The sequence below is a fragment of the Lagopus leucura genome, unplaced genomic scaffold (assembly GCF_019238085.1).
Source record: "Lagopus leucura isolate 7727_CA_CO unplaced genomic scaffold, USGS_WTPT01 Super-Scaffold_100015, whole genome shotgun sequence".
NCBI lineage: Eukaryota > Metazoa > Chordata > Aves > Galliformes > Phasianidae > Lagopus > Lagopus leucura.
In genome coordinates this window covers 8,596,771-8,612,429 of record NW_024962269.1, presented here as the reverse complement: position 1 = coordinate 8,612,429, position 15,659 = coordinate 8,596,771, and the positions used below count along the sequence as shown (strand labels likewise).

General features: G+C 38.6%; 1 protein-coding gene across 1 annotated transcript in view; it reads left to right on the top strand.

The window, feature by feature from the left end:
- Positions 1–5,445, top strand: part of BNC1 (basonuclin 1) — a 69,153-nt gene extending 63,708 nt beyond the window's left edge. The window contains exons 4-5 of the mRNA XM_042876044.1: positions 156–2,083; positions 4,185–5,445. Of these exons, the coding sequence (XP_042731978.1) occupies positions 156–2,083; positions 4,185–4,866 (2,610 nt within the window). The 3' untranslated portion in view covers positions 4,867–5,445. The remainder of the gene's footprint in view (positions 1–155; positions 2,084–4,184) is intronic.
- The last annotated feature ends 10,214 nt before the right edge of the window (positions 5,446–15,659 follow it).

Here is a 15,659-nt window from a genome sequence, read left to right as displayed (position 1 = left end):
TACTATTAATCTCTTGTTAAATAGAGTAATTTCATGATTTTGCTGAAGAGTTTCTAGTCTGTGGGGGGAGATTGGGGGAGAAGGGGGGAAGGGGTTTTCTTTTTTCCTATTTCACTAATTAATTTTTATTTGTTTGTTTGTTTGTTTTGCTGTAGGATGCTTCAGGAAAGGTTCTGGATCACTGGAGCATAATGACCAACGATGAAGAACTGGCTACTTTGCAGCAATTTCTTCGTTTTGGAGAAACTAAGTCCATTGTAGAGTTAATGGCAATTCAGGAGAAAGAAGGGCAATCAATTATAATACCACCACCTACTGCTAATTTGGATATTAGGGCATTCATAGAGAGCTGCAATCAACATAGCCCTAATTTTTCAGCTTCCTTGGACAAAATGAGCCCCACCAACATTCATCCCTTTGAGAATATTGTGAATAGCATGGCTTTCATGCTGCCATTCCAGTTTTTCAGTCCAGTGCCTCCACCTTTAATAGGTTCACCACCAGAAAGACACTTGATTGAGCAGGGTCAAGACCATAGCAGTGAAACTAAACAAGATATCCACCTACCTTTTACTGAAAGCAGCTTCCTAACTTCTAGTTCTGCGCCATTTCAAGTTGAAAATGAGAGGATCATAAATGGTCCAGATGTCACCACTAAAACAGAAGATGATGCCCTTTTAAGCGATTCGAGTTCACATAACGCAGCAGCAAAGCTTGAAATGACATCACTCTCTCCAGAAACCAAAATGAAATCTGTTGAAAAAAATGGCACTGGGCCGAGAAAAGGGCGTGTTTTCTGCACTGCATGTGAAAAGACGTTTTATGACAAGGGTACTTTGAAAATACACTATAATGCTGTTCATCTGAAGATAAAGCACAAATGTACAATCGAGGGCTGCAATATGGTATTTAGCTCCTTGCGTAGTCGAAATCGTCATAGTGCGAATCCTAACCCCAGACTCCATATGCCGATGAACAGAAACAACAGGGACAAAGATCTAAGAAACGGTTTGACAATTGCTGGACCTGGAGATAGTAAAAGGACAGAATTTACGATTCTAGCTCCGGATAGCAGAACAATTACCAGTTATGCCAGCTCTTGTACAGATGCAAAGGGCCAGGCTGGATTTCCCAGTATTGGACAGAATGGTGTCCTCTTTCCAAATCTGAAAACAGTACAGCCTGTTCTTCCTTTCTATCGTAGTCCAGTTACACCAGCTGAGCTGGCTAATACTCCAGGTACTCTTCCTTCTCTGCCCCTTGTTTCTTCCTCAATACCTGAGCAGCTTATTTCAAACGAATTGCCATTTGATGTGCTACCCAAGAAGAAATCCCGTAAATCAAGCATGCCTATTAAGATAGAGAAAGAAGTTGTTGAAACGCCTCATGAAAGTAGTGATGTTGCCAGTTCTGAAGATGATACACGTCTGCAAGTGGTAAGCGATGGAGAGCTTGAGTCCTGTGAGCATAAGATAGAGAAGCAGGTGTCCGGCAGGGTGGAAAATCACCCCCATTCAGGTAATTCATGGAAATCTGTCTCTGGGGTGGAGGGCCCAAAGTATTTTGAATCTGTCTTTGCGCCAGATAACCAATACATCAAGGATATCTCTGAGAATGAATTACATCACTGTGAGAAAGAGGTTAAACCAGAAGAGAATCAACCATTAAAAATAGTTTCCCATGAGATTGTATACGAAGATCCAATACACCACCAAAATGATGTTATAAAACCAATGACTGAATCCCCCATATATGTTAAAGAGCAGTCAAAACGCAGGATTTCTAAAGATGACTGCCCTGAATTACAACATCACTTGCTGACCGGGGGCTTTTTCAGCACTTTGTCAAACAGGGGTGCTGCCATTGCTTGTTTTGAAGACTCTAAAGATATGGATCATGTCAGCCAACATGCACTAGGGATTCAGAAGGAAGAAAGCCGCTTTCATTGTGACATCTGTAAGAAGACTTTTAAAAACCCTTACAGTGTAAAAATGCATTTTAAAAATGTACATCTCAAAGAAATGCATATTTGCACAGTTGAGGGCTGTAACGCTGCTTTCCCTTCTCGTAGAAGTCGAGACAGGTAAGAAATTATAAACAAAATTGTATTTATTTTACCATCACAATGGAGCCTAATTTGAAATTAAAATGAGTGTTGGAGGAATGGAGCCTGCAAAGATTTTCTGTGTATCCTCATATAACAGGTACGATAACTTATCAGAACATTCATGAAGTGAAAATCCATTGAAAGAAACATTTCCTTTCCACTAGACTACAAGGTATTAAATAAAGCCATGAAAATTTCACAGCTGATAAAGTCTTCAATAGTTGCGAGAATACTTTAGAACATAAAGGGAAAGCCACGAGGGTATGAATTCAGCTATTTTCCTGTAGGTGCATATGTGGACTTATATGTTCAATGCGTACTTCCATGCGTATTTTAAATTGTATGCAGTATTTTTTTAAATGAAAGAGCAATGAGATCAATTCAGGAAATCTTCACTTACACTTGTCCTTCCATTACACAAGGATTTCAAACAACCTCGTTGGAGAAATCCTATAATAAAAGATAGATTACTCTATGTCAGTGCAAAATCAACCTTACGCATTGCTAGTCAAAGTAATGCTGTCTCGTGTGTGTTGGTAGTGCTTTAATGTGAAATTGCATACTAAACCCTGAACAATAACGAGCCACATTCAGTTTACTGTTAGCTGCAGTATTGTGTTGCTGTTAGTCATTTTATTTCAGTCTATTTTGCCCATAGGCTGAGAAACAAGAACTGAAGTTTTACTGTTGTCTGTCAGTTATGTATCTGAATTGAGAAGTGGTAGATAACAGTTCTGTTTAAAGTGGGACTAAGCCTTGTAAGTTTTCTAACACTTCTATAACAGTGTTATAGCAGATCTTGACTGCAGAAAGTGTGCCTGGATAGTAGTTCAGAGTGACACAAGGTTTAGATTGTCTGTAATCTGCTAGGAGTGCTGGAGCCAGCTGATGTAGTCCAGAAAGGACGAGCCAGTCTTTGAGGACTGGCCGCTGCATGTGAGCTGTACAGATCCATCTGCTGCTGGCAGGGCTTCATACCCTGGTCTGCTGCCTGCATCTTCCCAGATGTGAATTCCTCTCCACGCTAATTGTGATATGGGCCACAGGAAAGAAGGCCAGCAGTAAAATTTGCATTCACATGCCACAAATTCCTTCCCATACCAATATATTCAGTTAATTTCTGTTCGTTGGTGCTTTTTGTTTTGTTTTGTTTTTTAGAAGATGATTCACTTAATAAAGTAAATAAGCAGTTAACTTTTCAAAAGGGGCACAAAAGTCAATCTACAAGGAAATTTATAAGCTTTGTGCAAAGGAGCAATTATTTGAAACAACTTTGCAAAAGCTTCTTTTTTAACATACAGCGCTGTAAATGCAGGTGAAAAGTATCTTTGTCCTTTGGTATACTTTGGATGAAGCTGAGTTAGGTGATGGCAAGGGAAAATGAATGTTCTCCCTGTCTTGAAATAAATTCAATCTTCTAAACAGAGTCTGGAAGTTCCCAGTGAGCCGCTTGATGATATATACAATGAAAAGTAGTGATTTTGTTTTGGTGGTTGTAAAATGAATCCAGAGATGCCCATTCAAAAACTGGAAGTTGTGTGAAACGCAATGTCCCCTCATTCAAGAAAAAGTCCTTTCAAGTAAAAGCTCTGTACTGGTGTGTGTAGCTGCCTCTTGGTACATGGCTACAGTCCTTAAAATCATCAATATATTTTGCAGTCTCAAGTATCACTCCTTTCCCGCTTTGTCCACTGGGGAAGGATTGCATTTTTGTCTTACCCTGAGTCCATTTTCTGAGCTCAGTTCGGCACCTGGAATTCTTTAGTCTGTTCACCAACTCTTTTAGGCCCAGCAGTAGATCTAGTGGAGTGAACAGCTATCCACAATGCAGGACAGAATTGAAAACATTGATTTCTGTAGAGTTATTTCTGATATATACCAGTATAAGCAATTTCAGATAGCCAGTCATATGTATAAATCATCCATGTGCACTCCTCTATGGCAGTTCTTCAAATGAGAAGCATACAGTTCTTGCATGCTACTAAATATTGATTTTTCTCTTTGTTAATGATCCTTATGAAACCACTGTTAAGTGAGGCAAAACACTTTCTTGCTAAGCTTGTCTTTGTTCTTTTAGACATAGTTCAAACCTAAATCTTCATCATAAGCTTCTGACTAAAGATACACTGGAATTCAACAACCATTTCAATGCAACATACCTCTTGAAAGACATGGCTAAGGAGTTTTGTCAAGATGTCTCTTTAAAACAGCATGTTGGACATACTTCGGTAATCTTCAAAGGAATGAACAGAACAGGCAGCTTGGTTTTTCCAGTGAGCAAAATTAGAGAACCCTGTTCTGAGAGTTACGGATACGATCCATTGAATGATGGAGGTGTTCTGGATCTAAGCACTACTTCCAGCATTAAATCTGAGAGCAGTGCTCATTCTTCTTGGGATTCTGATGGAGGAAGCGAAGTGTGCACCATGCCCTTGGATGATAGTGATGAAAGCTGTGAAGGATCCAGCCTAATGCCCAGTGAAGAACTCTACCAAGACTGTAATTTAATTGAGAAAGCTGATCAGAGCTTCATAAATTTACCTTCCAGTTTGCCAATAACTTGTCACATATGTCAAAAAACTTACAGTAATAAGGGAACTTTTAGGGCTCACTACAAAACTGTGCATCTCCGCCAGCTCCACAAATGCAAAATCCCAGGTTGCAACACTATGTTTTCGTCTGTTCGCAGTCGGAACAGGCACAGTCAAAACCCTAATCTACACAAAAGTCTGGCTGGGTCACCAACTAGCCTACAGTGACCATGCTCATCCAGTTGGTTTTTTTTTTTTTCTTCCAGGAATTAATCATTTCAATTAAGGAATGTGTTACCTTCATTTAAACACATTTGACTTCCAGTACACTCAACAACCATGGTCAAATTCTTTTCTCCTGTGTGTGTGCTCTCCAGCAGTTTCATTTAGCAAAGCTTGGTGCTGTAGTTCTTGTGCAATTGTTTGGTTTGATATGAAATAGCTAGAGCTTCTGTAAGGAAGAGAAAGGAGCCTTGAAATGGAGGAGATATGGAGTCATTAACCAATATATTTCCAATATCTGTGAAGTATTATTTACCAACAATAGGGGCTTCAAATGAGAGCTTTGTGTTTACATGTAAAATGGGTTGTTGTGTTGTATAAGAAATTGTAACAATGGTGGTGTTTCCTCTGGTTGGCTTGAGAGTTTTGGGGCTATTTCATTCCTGACACCTGGATCTGAAGCTGTCTTGCAGTATTAATTGAATGTGGCATTTGCAGTTTACTGTACCTTGAAATTTAAAGGAGTCCAAATTTTCTGAAATCCTGCAGTCCTTACTCTTCAAGTGGGAATTTCACTTGAATACAGATAGCAATATTTCAGGTTTTTTTTTTTTTTTTTTTTTAGAATTTGAAACTGTTTACTTTGCAAAAGGAGAGGCCACTTAACTTGGCACGGTTGCTAATTAACTGGGAGGCTCTTAAAGGTAGTAGAGACAAAAAGAAAGTAAGCAAGGAGGTAAGAAAACTGTTAGCTGACATTTCTAAGCTACAGTAAATGCATCCATTGAAATAAGAAAATAAATTTAAATGCACTTTGAGTTTCTCTTTCACGAAGACAAAACGTTTTGTTAAAATAAAAAAAAAAGGGGGGGGGGTGGGGGTGGGGGGAAGGGGGAAACAATGTGAAAATCCAATCTACTTTGAGAGTTTGAGGGTGCAACTCCAAGCCTTTGAGAGGGAGAGAGAGAATGGATGCAGTAGATATCCTTCATGATACATCAGTTACTGTTCATTTTACTGGTGATGTAAAACACACGTTGATCTATGTAATGGTGGAAAGCTTACTCTAATTCATATCTCTTTTAATGAGGACATTGTTCAGTATCTGTTATAATGTTTAAAACCCCTGTACTTGTCCCTGTAATTAACAGTATTCTGCATTATGTTCTATGCACTTAAGATTGGTCTTGCATTGTATTTAAAAATTCACTTTAATATTTAATTTGTAGTCACATCATACAAAAGCTGTGTATGTTCTTGTGGTGCATCTTCTTTGACTGAATGATTTCCATACAGAAAAAGAAATACTAAAGCAAGTCTTACAATAACTTCTTTAATTCACCAAGTGAAATCACCTGATCAGTTGTAGTATGCAGGCATGATATTGGCAGCACAACCTGTACATATTATACCAAAGTGCTTACAGTATTTGTGGTTTCTAGTCTAGCTTTCCAGTATAACTGGATCTTAGTCTTTATTCATTTTTGTGACTAAATAAAAATGGACTGAATTTCTGGATTTGGTATGTATGTAGAAAGACTAGTACAGTGCTATTGCCATATGTCTTGATGTTTAACTTATTCTAAAATATACTACGGTATTGTAACCATTTCATATTGTATAAAGAAAACAAAAGTGGACTGAATATTTCATTAATTGTTTTGAAAACTGGATTGCGTGTGAGTATGGGTTATGCAAGGAAAAAAACATGACAGTTGTAAATGTTTGTGTTCGGTAGAAATGGTTTCCATGCATTGTGTAAAGTAATCTTCTATTTTTTTAATTTACAGTAGGTTATGTGATATTTAAAATAACCCGTTTGTGCTCGAAGCCATCAAGAGGAGCTATAAGCCTGGGGAGAGCTGTCCCATTCTTTTGGTTGTTTGTTTTGTTTTGGCAAGTGGGGGCCAATGTTGTGGGGGTTTTCTTTGTTTGTTTTAAATGAGACCTCATATTCATGGAGATTGTGGATGAAAGCTAAGGGCACAACTGTTGGAGACACATCTGCTTCCAGCCTTTTGATAGTGTAAATCACTTATTTGTTATATAGCTATTTCGAGCTCTTTTTATATATATATGTGTGTGTATATATATATATAAACCTATTTGTTTAATTGTGAATGGTGTCATTTGTTTGCTTGTTTTTTTTTTTTGTTTGTTTGTTTTTTGGTTTTTTTTTTGTTTGTTTGTTTGTTTTTTGAAACAGTGTGCTGTAAACTAATGCTGTAATGGCCATTAATACAACTGTGTCCGAAAAGGAAGCACATTTGTATATCCTAACAATTTTGTATGTGTTAATAAAAGCAAATACTAATGCCTCTGGTTGATTCAGAAAAGTAGGCGTTTGTGATTGAATAAGTACCTATTCTTCACTTCTGTTCAAACAATAATTTTGAAAACACATTTCCTCTGTAGGGAACACTGTTTTGACAGTGGTACTAACTTATTCTGTAGTAAGGAAGTGTTGTTATTGTAATGAGCCATTGGAAGTAATATAATAAATGTTATCAGATATTTCATTGATTTTTTTTTTTTTTTCCTTAAGCAGTAGGCAAGGGGAGACATTAATTTAGATGTTACCAGCTAAACAGAAGCTAAGTATCTGAGAACTGAGTACTGAGAACTGTTAAGGCAAATGTTTTCAGCTCTATTTTATATTTTATGTTTTTGAAAGGTGTTTTTGTTTTTGTATTTCTCTAAAGTCTGAACAGGATGGGAGATTTACGAGAACAGGCAAGGCCCTCGGTGCCCCTAGAATACCATATGTATCTCATGAAGCTTTTGTGTAGCTCCCTCCTCCTAATGACCGCAGCGTGGCCGGACCAAGCCTTAACATCTCCTGTTCGTTTTAAATACGTGCGATGCTTATAGCAGCCTGTATCACATATTCACCACAGATGTTGAAGGAAGTAACCTCACTTCAGAATAGTAGCACCACTTTTTTTTCTTTTTTTTTCTTTTTTTTTTTTTTTTTGAGCTTTTCATAGTTGCTCTGGAATGTCTGCGGCAACTTCCACTGACTGAGGCTCAAATCGAGTTGTTTTCAACTGTGATGCTGTGAGTACATGCAGTTGGAGGATCAAATCTTAATATGAGGTTTGGAGTGGGCCAGGATGTGCTCACCATTACTGTGCCTGTATGTTGCTCCTTTTTGTTTTATTTGTATCTTCTTTTTTTCCTTGTAGAAAACAAGAGCCTCAAAAACTAGAGCATGTCATCTTTTTCTGACTCGAAAGGAGAAGGCGGAGATGCACGCTGCAGAGTAGCCACTCCGTACTTTTGAGCACCCGATTTCTCAGAATGCAGGTATTTTGTAGTTGTTGGTTGCAAGTCTCTATAGCTCTGGAAGAATGAGTGTCATAGTGCCTACAGGAGTATTTACAGAAATCTGTTTTTAACAGAGTAGAAGGGATCTGGTTTTAATACCTCCAGTTTTCTAAGTGCTTTGAAAAGAACTGTGGCAAAACCAGAGGTTGTTTCTGGTGAATCTTTAGTAACGTTATACGCTGTAAAACCAGTGAAGTGGAGAAACAAGTTCTGAAAATGTCTTTCTGATGCCCTGCATTGAATGAGAAAGCCTAAACACAACTGAAATACCTGGACTTAGTCCAGGGCTTTTTAAATTTGATGCCAGGTCATCCTTGAAAAGGGTTCACAAACAGCTTCTGATAAATCAGCAAGCAGAAGTTAAAGCAATGCAGCTAAACTAAAGTTCCTTTTGGAGTTGAAGGTATGGGACATAAGGATTCCATTCAGCATGCAAGTGAGCAGCTTTTTCAAAACAGAAGTGAGGGTCTGAATCTGAATTGGGAAAGAGACAACAATGCAATGAGAGGAGGAGGGCTGGATCAAAGAGTTCTTGCAGAGAGCCAGGCTGCAGGGTTTGCTCAGAGCAGCATTTACTGCCGCTTCCCCTGATTTAAGGGGTGCGAAGGGCAAGAATATATATAAAAAGGTAAGACTTTAAGTTAGATTAAGTATGTACAGAGTGATCAATTCAGCTTTGAATTACTTGGAAAACTTTTCTGAAGAGTTTGCTGGCTAGTGATGTTTCCACATAACCTCAGGAAGCACGTTTCTGATGGTAGACTGGCTTTTAATTTCCTTCAGTCCTCTACCCCCTGGCCCCTGTGCCTTTTGGTGCTCCTCGGATTGCACATAGTTGCTAACTTGCAAATGTACTGTTGAAACATCACGCTGTTAAGTTGTAGCCCTGTAAGCTGGGTTCCCCATGAGCACCCTTCTGTTTTCACCTGTGTTCCATAAACTGGTATAAGAAAAGGAAGTGTCACAAAGTGGCAATCTCCCTCTGGTAAGCCAGGTCTCATTCTGCTCCAGTTAAGTTTCGCAGAAGCACTTGCGGCCATTTGTTTCGTATTTCTGTAGCTGCTGTCTTAAGACTGGTAAAGCTGACCGTGAGTCCTAGCTGCCAATTCAGATGTGTCTTCTCAAGCATGAGCTGATTCTTTGCTTCAGTCTTTTAAATCTTACATCTCTGCAATGTTCTTGTATGGTTTCTGATCATTTAATGTAGGGATTTCTGTAATGTGCTTTCTTATTACCATTGTTGTTAGTTCCTATCCTTACCAGCCTTCTAAATTTTACAAATTTAAGTGAAACACACTTCCTAGTCATTCACTGCACATCTCTTACCACAGAGTAGCATTTCCCTCAAGTCCAGAAGTCCAACATGCCCTTCTTGTTCAGACCTAAAGCCATAAACCCAGCTACCAGAAAGGTGATTGTCAGGGATCAACTGAACCATTCTAGGTGGTTTTTACCTCCTCTTTCTATCCATGAAAGATTCAGGAGCAGCTGGTCCTAACATCCATTCAGTTACAGTGATAAAATGCAGTGGGTCAGTATTGGCTTCCTAACTTTAAAACAATATATTAATAAATAAACCATGAGTTCCAAGTAATATTATTTTTAAGGCCTGTAATGAGAAACCTATGCTATAGTAAAGCTAAGCAGACAAAAAGATTTAAGAGCTTTCAATTTCAAAATTATTATTTTTAATTATAGTAATTATGCAAGCTCTTTCATGGAAAAATATTTGTCTTATCTGAATCTGGTAATTTATAAGAATGACAGTATTTGTCAGTACTCTGTGCACAGGTAAATTATTCACATACATGAATACATTGTATAATTGTATATGCATTAAGACTGCATATTCATGTTAAAACCAATTCCAGTCTCATTTATGGTAATAGGAGCTGGGAATAATTTCAAAGAAGTCGGTAGACTGGGGCATATAATACCAGAGTCACATCTCAACAAGGGCTGTAAGTTATGTTTGTATGTAGGCTCCTCTTAGCTGCTTGTACTGGTTTGTGATTATTAGCTTATTGAAGTAGCTCAAAATATAACACTTGAATAGACTAAAGAAGTTCCACTAATTTCTACACCCCTATCTCCACTGTAATGTATTGGAGCTGCATTTCTACGTGACCAATGTAACAGCAAATCTATGAGAAGCATTACCTTTGCTGGTAAAATAGCATGAAACAGATCTTGTGTAGATGCAAAACACTTAACTCTGAGTGAGCTCTGCCAGTTTTGGGAAGTTCAAAATCTGGACAGATATATCTTATCGCATTCAAATATGTCCAGCCAAAAATTCTGAAAGAGAACAAGCTGTGTGAGTGTAGGGCGTGTAGAGATGTGGAAGCACTGGGAGCCACCAGAGTGACTTCAGAGGAATCACTGGCAAAACAACATAACTTACCAGAGAGGAGACATGTTATTGCTGCCCTGGGAAGCCGACATCTGCACCTCTGTGTGGGATGATATAAACCTTACGTTGGATTCCTGAGCACAGAGGCCATGTGCAAGTGAGAGGTATATGCAGGCTTCTCGGGCTGTGAACAGCTTGAATAAAGCATTCTCCAAAGTAACAACTTACTTACTACTGCCATATGCGGACTAGTAACATTCTTGTTAGTAATATCTACAGAACGAGGACTTCTTTCTTCAGAAAGTAACTGTGCAGAGATTCTGTCCTTCACCAGAGTCCTGTTGACTGAGTCTCTCTGCCTTGATGGGAATATAATGGAAAAACTCATTTGAGTGAAATTTAGTTAGCTTGCTTTCCCAGCATTCAGTTTTCACTGCTTTAGCAAAGGAGCATATCCTTACCCTTTGTCTACAGAGGATTCAAGCTGTGCCCATCCTTACCCCTCAGCTATTTCTCCATCTCCTTCCTTTCCAGGCATAGGAGAGGCACCCAGGTTTCTCTCGCTCCTGCAGTTTGACAAAAATCTCCAGGCTCCTTTTGCTTTTTCTCAGCCTTATCTTGCACAAACAAGAACAAAGAGCAGCAGCTGGGAATGAGAGTAAGGCCTATAATTTGGAAAACAGTCACAGTGGTTGTTCCACAGACTAAAGGAGTGCAAGAGAAAATAATGATGATGTTCCATTTGCGTACCTCTCTGTGTTATCACTATTCACAGAGAATGCTATATGAGGCTTTCCTTCTTGAGTGCATTCTGTCATGGTAGAAGGAAATTCTTGTAGGAGGACAGCTGGAAAATGGTGTCTGTTTCTCATCTATATCTTTGCAACACTCTTTATAGTAAGGAGATGTGGGTTTTCTCCTTGCTCTGACCATGCAATATATGGTGGAAAGGAGGAAAGCCCACTCTGTTCCCATGGCAGTGCCATTGAGCAAATGCCATATGAGCATGGTTTGTGCTCTGGAAATGCGTTCTTCACAGCAAGGAGGGGTGGAAGGTCTGTCTGCAGGTATATGAGCTGATCTGGAGCTCAGGAGATCTGAAAACTCCAGCCAGTACTCAAACTAAGTTTGATCTTCAGCATTTTGATGCAGATGTGTCTCAGTCCAGAAAATTGTGAATGTAACTGACTTATTAAAGTCTTGGGTGCATGTTGTGATGTTGCAGGCTATGCAAGAACTCAGGTCTACAAAATCTGTTTTGCATCCCTATGGAAAGTTATTGCAAAGGTTTTCGGATGATATCATTCTCCCCCCTGCCTTAATTTCTTATTAAAAAAAAAAAAATCAGTCTCATAAGTAATCATTTCCTACATCACTAGTCTTTTCTTTTTTTTCTTTTTTAAGCAAAATGGCAATAGAAAGTAAATTACTGTCTTAGAGCTAAAATGCAACAACCAACATTTGATGTCTGCTCCCATCCCCTTTCTATTACCTTCTATGTGACTGAAAGAAATGAATTTGTCATTAAACTAGCATTTACTCTGTTTTACATGTCAGCCTGTTGCTGAAGAGAATAGGTGATTGGTTTTGGTCATTCTCTAAGATTGTTTTGTGAGAAGATGCTCAGTGGGTATGTAGTGCTGCTCTCTTCTGGATGGAATCAGAACAGGCCGGTTCAGCCCTGTCCTTGCTAACAGCTGGGGGTGATTCTGATTCCCTCACATGATGGATGATGCCTCTGTAAAATCTACACGTAAATGCTTTAGAAAACTAAAATCTGAATTTTCTCCCCTTATTTCAAGAGGTCCATAGCAATGCCTGAGATAATGTAGATTCCTTACAATACTTTGTATTTTGTCTCAGGAAGTTTGTTGGTCGTTGTAACAGATCTCAATCATGAAACAAGCAGCTAAAACCAACTGTCACTACTTCAAACTGTACAACTTTGAGATAATAAATATACATGATAATTTTAAGTCATGGAAGTGTATCAAGTGTGCGCGTCTGGTTTCAGAGATGCATATAACCCAGACAAAAATGACAGTCAAACAGGGAAAGGAGAATAATTTCCAGGTCAGTAATACAACGCTTGGGGGAAATCAAGCATGCATATTTGCATTCAGACGTGCACTCCAAAGTCAAGAAGTCTGTGTACCCTTCTATAAAAGCATGACAGAGCTTCCTTGAAAAGCAATCTTTTTCATCACTTAAGTTACATGTTGTGTCACTGTTGAAGACCACCATCATGAAATTACATCGACAACTTTTGTGCTGTCTGATATAAATACTGTGAAGATTCCCACAAATGAAAGTGAGTGCAGTCTGTCCTAGAAATCTCTGCAGAACGTGGCTTAGCAGAGCAGACCAGAAGTATACCCTACTGAACGTGCTGCTCTTGAAATTTACCTCATGAAGCAGTGATGCTTTTGAGAATATTATTCAGATTTCCCGTTTCTCCTTTTGTATTTGCAGATTCTAGCTTTATAGTAAACTGTAGTTCTCTCTCAAATGTATTTCTGCTTTCTGAAAAGAAACTGAAGCATGGATGCAAGTAAAAAAAAAATAGTAGTCTTTTAAAATATCCAAAATCACATGAAGCCTGTGAATGGCAAGGAGTGTACCTCTTCCCTGACTTAACATCAAAGGAAAGTCTTGGGGCATTTCAAATGAAGATAAAAATGTTTAATTCTGTGTACAGAAAATACTTTAAAGTAAAGCATACAGTGGAGAGAGAAAGCTCCCCAGTGTTTTAACTTTGCAGCCTCTTTAAAGTCATGGGGCTGAGGCTGGGGCACAAGTAGAATTTCAGTGCTTTATTAATTATTTTTCTACATGCCTGAAATAATTATTCACTGCCACATTAGCAGAAGAGGGTTAGTGTATGGAAGGGATAACAAGGGGAAGTTGGATATTTGGACAGGTGTATGCCTTATAGAAGCAGCAGGATATTCCAAGATCCTGGATCCAGGTGCTTGATTCCTGTATCCAACCTAGTGCAAGGCTTCGTGTGTAGCCTTCTTATGTCTTAAAGACCAGTGCCCTGAGACATCCAACAGCATGCAACCAGCATTATTTTCATTGCAAACTGCATGGCTTGTTCAGAATATTACAGTTGGTTTGAGTGTGCTTTTTGGTGTTGTTCTTTTTTTTTTTTTTTTCATAGAAGAATGATTGATGTTTTCATCCTGCTTTTCCAACCCAGCACTGATGTGGCTTCTTTCCTCCACAGCAAAATTGCAGAGATAGGGTTTGGTTGAAATGTAAGAAAAAAATACTTCTTTTTTCCTCAGTCCTGTCAGCTTTTATAGAACCTATTGCTAAGTTGGAATTAGAAAAGTGAGGAAAAAGGACCCAAGTATAGAGAAATTAAAGCCACTAGTGAATGATAGTAAGTGTAGTCTGGAAGTGCTTAGCTATTCAACATCATATTCTTCTGTCCATTCACCCCATAACATAATACATATACTTCCAAATGTTGTGAATGTTTGTTCTCAATGTGAAAATCAAGCATAATGTTGTAAAAGCCTCTTTATAATAGAGGTCCTTGATATGTGGACTGTAATATAAGGAAAGATGATTAAATCATAGCTTTCTTGTGTAACTTATTAGGCCTTTTGCCATGCAAAGGTGACTCATTTCAAAGTGCTAACTTCAAACAGCAGAAGCATATTTTGATGAATTAACACTTGGTGTGGAATTTTCTTATGCATGGAAATGACATGGAGAAATTGGAGTGATATTGTCTAATCTGTTGAAAGCCTTGAATTCACACCTGCAGGTAACTGAATTAGTAGCACTTGCTTTTGTAAAACAGCCGAGTTATGGCATGGTTATGATGAACTCTTGATGTGATTATGATGAACCTATGAGTTCTCTAGCAAGTTTCGAAACACTGCTAAGATGCTTATGTTCACGGCTCTGTGACTGAAGAACTGTAATTTCATGATTTGTTCCTTTCTCTAAGTTGTTGAGCAGTGTTTTTCTATCTTTGGACACTTTTTTTTCTGTTGTTTCTCTATTCTGTGTTAAAATCTGGATCACATTCCAAGTTTAAAAGTGAAAATCCTGTGCAATCCATACGCTTTTCCTTCTGTCTGCTCTTATTCCTAGATTCTGCTCTCACATAATAAATGCACATCTCTGTTGAAGTCTACATGTAGGGGGAAAGAAGTTCCTTTCCCCCCCTTCCCCCCCCAGGCCAAAATGAGCTCTCTCAATAGGACACCTTTGAATGTTTTGATATAGTATATATTAAGTAGAAGGAAAGATGTTGGGGAATATGTGCAGTAAGATGGTTCTGAGCAGTTCCACTAGAATTTTTCTACAAGGAACACATGCCAAGAAAGAAGATCCGCAAACCTTCTCTATTGGTTGTATTATTCATCAACTTCTACTGAACTGATGGTCCATTCCTGGTACCCTAAGTTGGTTTACCTTGCCATACACTTAATTTCTTCCTGGTATAAACTTTCTAAACAGTTGTAGTCTCATGGAAACGTTTTGGAACAATGTAGAATGCTTAAGGAAAATTAAGGGGAAAATAAAGCAGTAAGAAGGAGGGATGTGATTGACCATTGTAGTTACTGGTCCACATCACAGTGGTACTTGTATGGTAGGTGCAAAGAGTCAGACATGTGAATGAAACAGTCTTTGTCACTCTTAGGATAAAGAGAACCCTGCTGTAATTGCCTTTAGAGAAGGGGGAAAACAGTTTCTTCAGAAGTAATCTTTGTTATTGTTATGATTCCAAATTGTATCTTTGTCCTGTTCCCAGGCATCCATTGCAGCCTTTTCCAGAGTCAGCTATAAGATTTCTTAAGATATTCAGTGTTTCAGCAATTACCTGAAAAGGTAGAAATTTTGTATACAACGCCATCCAGACTTGCAGCTTTGTAGGATGAAAGCATTTAACTGCATAGCACTAACTGAACCCTGATATCTAGAGAGCGGATCAGGTCTGCCTCTCATCAGACCACAATACAGTTTTTCAGCTAAGTGCAGGATAGTGGGAAAGGTTCCCCAGTGCTGCGTTTTAGGGCTGAATTTGTTTTGGTGTTGCTCTCAGTGCTATCTGTGAAGCTTCCAGTACTGTCTGGAATGTCCCAGTTTGTGCTGGGCA